The 5570-nt window shown below is 37.3% G+C and overlaps 2 protein-coding genes across 2 annotated transcripts; both read right to left on the bottom strand.

Moving 5' to 3' along the window:
* Positions 1-2563: 2563 nt before the first annotated feature.
* LOC113758024 (protein FAR1-RELATED SEQUENCE 5-like) lies at positions 2564-3565 on the bottom strand. The gene is made up of 2 exons (XM_027301055.1): positions 3364-3565; positions 2564-3252 (listed from the first exon to the last, which is right to left on the bottom strand). The coding sequence occupies exons 1-2, from the start codon at positions 3563-3565 to the stop codon at positions 2564-2566; spliced, it is 891 nt and encodes a 296-aa protein (XP_027156856.1).
* On the bottom strand, positions 3562-3924 carry LOC113758023 (protein FAR1-RELATED SEQUENCE 7-like). The gene has a single exon (XM_027301054.1). It carries the CDS (start codon positions 3922-3924, stop codon positions 3562-3564), a length of 363 nt encoding a protein of 120 aa, XP_027156855.1.
* Between the last annotated feature and the right edge of the window lie 1646 nt (positions 3925-5570).

Raw genomic sequence — 5570 nt, 5'->3', positions numbered from 1 at the left:
TGGAACTGTTCCGCAGAGAATATGAAAAAAAAGACGCTGCCTTCTCGTTTGCACATGTGCTTTATTTAATACATAGGAATACAGTTTTGGTCTAAAGGCGTGGATGTTGTGCATTTTTGATATGAAGCTGCAGTATGATCCATGCTTAGTTCAACTAAGCTCTTAGCCTTTACAAACACACCACAGACATTTCCTGCTTACAAATCTTGCGTACTTAATTTGTTAACCCCCAAACAAAGATTAAAAATAAGTTTCCCATGTGGGGATGTTGTTTTATTCTGATTTTTTAAAAATGAATTTTACACAGATTAGAGAGACCAGTGAGGACACGATCAACAAGTTGCATTAAATTTTTTAAAATATTAGACCATTAATCCTCGATTTACAATGTGAAATTTGTGAACATTGATGCAGTAAAAAACTATGGAGTGTAAAATTCTTAGAACAAATAATTTCTAACACATTTCACGGTTTTCTTAAAAATTTTTTGGATGCTGCATTTCTCAATGCGACTTTAGCCCATACTGTGAAGCTTTACATCAACTCCATTCTTTAGAAAAAAACACAACCCTTCGTTAGTTCTTGAATCTAAATCATTGCAAAAGGCTGACTTAGTCGTATAAGATCCAAAAAATTCCTGCAAAACTCATCAATCCCAATATTATTTTTACCTAAATGGCATTCAGGTACATCTTCTCCTCTCATCTCAACCTCCTTCTGACAAAACTTTTTAGTTTCGCTTAGAGAAGGTATTACGAAACCACCATGTTTTATTTCTTCCCTGAAATGCGTAACGATGGCAAATCAGCAAATATTATTAATGAAACATACGATTAATGATATACGATATCCAAGTCTCTAATTAATAACATTACATAAATATTTGCTGTAACGATAAAAGTTTGTCACCTGAGGTGATAGTGCAAATACATGATATGCATCAACATCACAGTGTGTTGAAATTGTCCCACGCTCCTCCTACATTATATGGTATAAGTAATCGACTGTTAACAAATCATTACCAGTATCTATATTGCTCACTTATAAAGTTAAATTAGACTAGACATTATAACAAAAATGATATATCAGACCATTAAGACATCTCTGACGGAGTTATGATTGGAAAAAATAGAAAATCTGGGATGCATCCATTCTGTAGGGACATTTGCAGGAGGCTCCTGATTAGCCAAACGGTGGACCTTGGAATAATAAAAAATAATATGTTATTAAAGCTAGCATACGTTAACTACATAATTTACATGATTTGACAGCTTTCGGGTGCCCACCATTACAATTAAAGAAAAAAAAGTAACTCTACTACACGAACAAGAAGGTCTTTATTTTAACTACTAAATATATGCATACCGTTTGACTTTCATCGATATCGGGAGCAACAGCGTTTGGAGGGCCATTCATTGTCTGGCTCATTGAATGCGTCTACGAGTTTCGTATGGGCAAAATCATTGTATAAGACAAACAAAATAGGTATATCAGGAGGGATGACGGCCGTAACAATATTATCACACAATGTAACATCAATGTAACTATTTATGCTGTTAGAAACATCCAAATAAAAGCAAGAGTCATGTCCATTTTATACTAACCAAAACAGAGTCAGTAGATGAACGGCATCCCATAAACATGTATTCCTCAAATGAAATCGATGTCGGCTCCGATTCTGAGACCTACAGTATTGACACGGCAATAATATTATTTCATAACGAATGGTACCTAAACTTTAGTTAATAGTATAAAGATAACTTAGTTTTAGCATAAATGTTCCCCAAGTACCAAAATTTGATTCATACTGTAGTCTGTGTAGTTCTCGATAATCTAGATTTTCTTTTTACTCTGTCAAATTTATTGACCCAACTTCGCATTACTCTACTTTTCTTCCCACTGCCTCGTTTTTAATGCCTCTTGCGACTACTGCCTCCCCCATTCCATTTACAATTTCAATTTTATCTCGTTCCTCCATATTCAGATTTTTTTTATTTTGCAAAGGTTGCTCTTCGCTTTCTGAGAGGAGGAGTTCAACTCTCTTTGCCAAATCAGATATGACAGTGATTGCTACTTTGCTGGTGTCCTCCGACATTGCTGCTCGAGTTGCGACCTTAATCATGGTTGGAGCGAGCTCCCGATAACGAGTTGAAATCATTACTTTAGGATCAGCCACAACTTCCCGTCCTCGCCAATCAAAACAGTCTCCAGCCCGAGCTCTTTTTGTCCATCGCCTCTTAACGTATTTAGGAGGAATTATTTTTATGCCCACAGTATCAAACACCTTCGACGCATGCCCACATAAAATGCCTTCATTCTCGTATTTTTTGCAACTACAATGTACACTTAGATCATTCCGATTGAATACCACTATTCTTTCAGGTCCTCCATCATACCTCATGACCGTAAACTTCACAAACATCGCTGCATCTTGTTGTCTCAATATAACCATAGCTGTTGACTCGCCATATTCATTTTGGAATGCAACAAATACGGTTGGTGAATACGTCTCTGATGCATGCACAAGCATAGGTGTTTGCCTTAACCCTACCATGGGGAGCTTTTACCTCATTTCATATTCTGCGATCAGTTCATTATGTCTCTTTTCATCAACTACCTGATTGAAATGTCTAAAGAACTGCACAAGGTCATGATCCAGTTTCAAATGATTTTTAATTGCTGCATTAAGGTTTTCGCTAAGTTGGGTGCTTCGCATTCCCGCAATCCATCTTTCTTTCATCATGCACTTTGCCCATTTATCACGAATTCTATACAACCCGGAGAGCCATTCATTATTTTTAAGATTGTGTTTCTTCACCATCGCCTCCCACACCCTATTGAATTGTTCCACTTCTTCAAACTCATACGTGCATGCACCAAACATGTATGGAAGATCACTATTTTTCTTGTAGTGATTGCCAAGATGTTTCATAAAATTACGCCTTATGTGAAACGTACATAGACCGTGAAATGTTTCAGGCATGACAACTGAAAGAGCGGCTGCCATGGCGTGATCTTGGTCGGTTAGTATGGTACTTGGACGCTTTCCGCACATTGCTTCTAAAAATGTACCAAATATCCATTTGAAAGAATCTATCGTCTCATCATACATAAGGGCAGCACCGAATATCACAATTTGCCTATGCTGGTTAAAACCCACAAATACTCCAAGTGGCTGATATTCTTTATTTGTTTTGTAGGATGTGTCGAATGTGACTACGTCTCCAAAAAAGTTGTAGTCAATTAACATTCCTGCATCAGCCCAAAAGATATTCATTATTTGTTCTTAACAGTCCAGCTGTACGACATGAAAAAAGGATAGATTCTCGAGTGTTTGCTCTTGAAAATAATTCAGCATGCTACCTGCTTCTCCATATTTCAAGCTCCTTTCCCGTCTCGTTCGAAGATATCGTTTAAGATCATCCCGAGTATATCCCACATTACCCATCCCACCTGCCTCCTTTCCCATAAGGTCATGGCTCTGTTTCAATGAAAGTCCAGCATTCTCGCTTATTTCAGCTTGGAATCCTTGAGCCACACTTACTTTTCTTTGTGATGGCATCATTGCGCACATTGAGTAATGTGCAACTCATGATTATGCTCTAAGACAAGGTCATGCACACGGTACTTCATTGTCCCTCTAAACAACACGATAACCATTTTAGCTCCACACCCTGTTTTCATCGGCGCTCGTGTCCTTTTTGGCATCACATCACTTTCGTACTTGCGCTTCACACATTCCTTGCAGCAACTATATCTCTTAGACGTGGTCATACCGTCTTTGTCTTTATTCAGATAGTCTTTACGTACACTGAAACCCATTTTAAAGGCATACTTGTTGTAAAACTTGTACGCATCCTCTTCACTGTTGAACTCCATTCCTAATTCAGGGGTCCCATCTTCTGCCAATTTGCTACAATCCATTACTTCTGCTCCTGCCAATTATGCATCAAACACCCTAATTTGCAACACTTCATGAATAGTATGTACATAAACAATAATATAAATGTATATTACCATTCATAATGTGTTATAAATGTATATTACCATAAACAATAATATAAATGTATATTACTCGTATACCAAATCCTATTATTACGCTTATCACTATGATTAATGATTCACATCACTTTACTTTTACTCTAAGACAATGGCATTATCTATGTACAAATACAACTCCATGTACACTAACTTATACAGACTGTAATGTATTGGTCACACGATGTAAGTCTATTTTAATTGTATGTACATCCACGCTGGTGATTATATTTTGATTCTAGGTTCTTTAGCTCATTGGACCTTATGTTATTCGTTAATGACAACCGCATAAGCCAACTCCACATTTTCTACTATTTCTACATTTTGAGGGCCAAACAAGTACTTTCTACTCATTGTAATATATTTCTTACATCATGTAATTTACTTACAACACATGGTTCACCCATTTATTATTCACATATATGTCTTTTCCTCTACTTCACCTCATTCAGCTCTACGCCTCCATTTTATACACACTGCATGGTCAGGAGTGGGGCAAACTAATATTGCTCCATAAGCATGGACCAATTACTAGATGCACAATGATTCATATTAATTGTAATACGGTGGCTATAACATGTAACTAATTTACAACATGATGTATATTCATTCACTTGTTAAATGTGATTTTGTTTCTCTCATCTTTCCCTAATTCCGATCGACGGTTTACTTGAATACATACCCCTAGATCTTCCAAAAACTACTATACCATTATAGTCCATCACTGAAAAGCTGAATGCTCATACACACACAGATACGGTACACACATACAAATACAGTACAATTTCACTATTCTTCTATCATCTTCATATTATGTCTTCAGTGACTCTAATTTCATCCTTCATTTAACAGATGTGCATTTAGGTGACAAATTATTGGCCACAGTTACTGACATGGTTCAGTCATGTTACCTCGGTCTGTTAATACGTTTCACGTTTCACCGAAGTCGAAGACGTAGCTGCTTCTGCTATTAAGTTGAAGGACAAAATTTGGCTTCGTGAGATGTTGAATTTCCTCTGTCTGCTTCTACCTTACCGTCGTTCTTGCACGTATTCAGAATACATACAACACTCTTATACCCAGTTGAAGACCACAGCTGCTTCTGCTATTCAGTTTTACGGATAAACTTTGGCTTCATCTCTGTTTGCTTCTTCCTTGCCGTCTGCCTCTCCACCCACTTTTCTGTTCATTGCTACCTTCATCAGAGTAGACTACACCCACTTTACCTAGAAACACCCAGTAGGTTGAATCCCACCTGAACTTCAACTTTCTACCTTCAGTGAGCAGTCGGTCAGAGTAGATTATCTTCACAAGCACATGAAGACTCTTCCCTCAGTTTTGTTTTCTGCGGCTAATTCAAAATTTCAACTTGAATTTCAAAAACCAATTCTCTTCCGTTTGCTCCGTCTGCTTCCGTGGTGAAGTCAACATTTTTTTATTTTGAACGGCATCGTTTTTGTGCCCTGCTTCAGCTTTGCTGACTTGGCTCATTTGTCTCCTCACATTTTTTATTGTGAGGAGACCGTTCAGAC

This window comes from Coffea eugenioides, unplaced genomic scaffold (genome assembly GCF_003713205.1).
Source record: "Coffea eugenioides isolate CCC68of unplaced genomic scaffold, Ceug_1.0 ScVebR1_3504;HRSCAF=4726, whole genome shotgun sequence".
NCBI lineage: Eukaryota > Viridiplantae > Streptophyta > Magnoliopsida > Gentianales > Rubiaceae > Coffea > Coffea eugenioides.
This window is presented reverse-complemented; position numbering and strand designations above follow the sequence as displayed.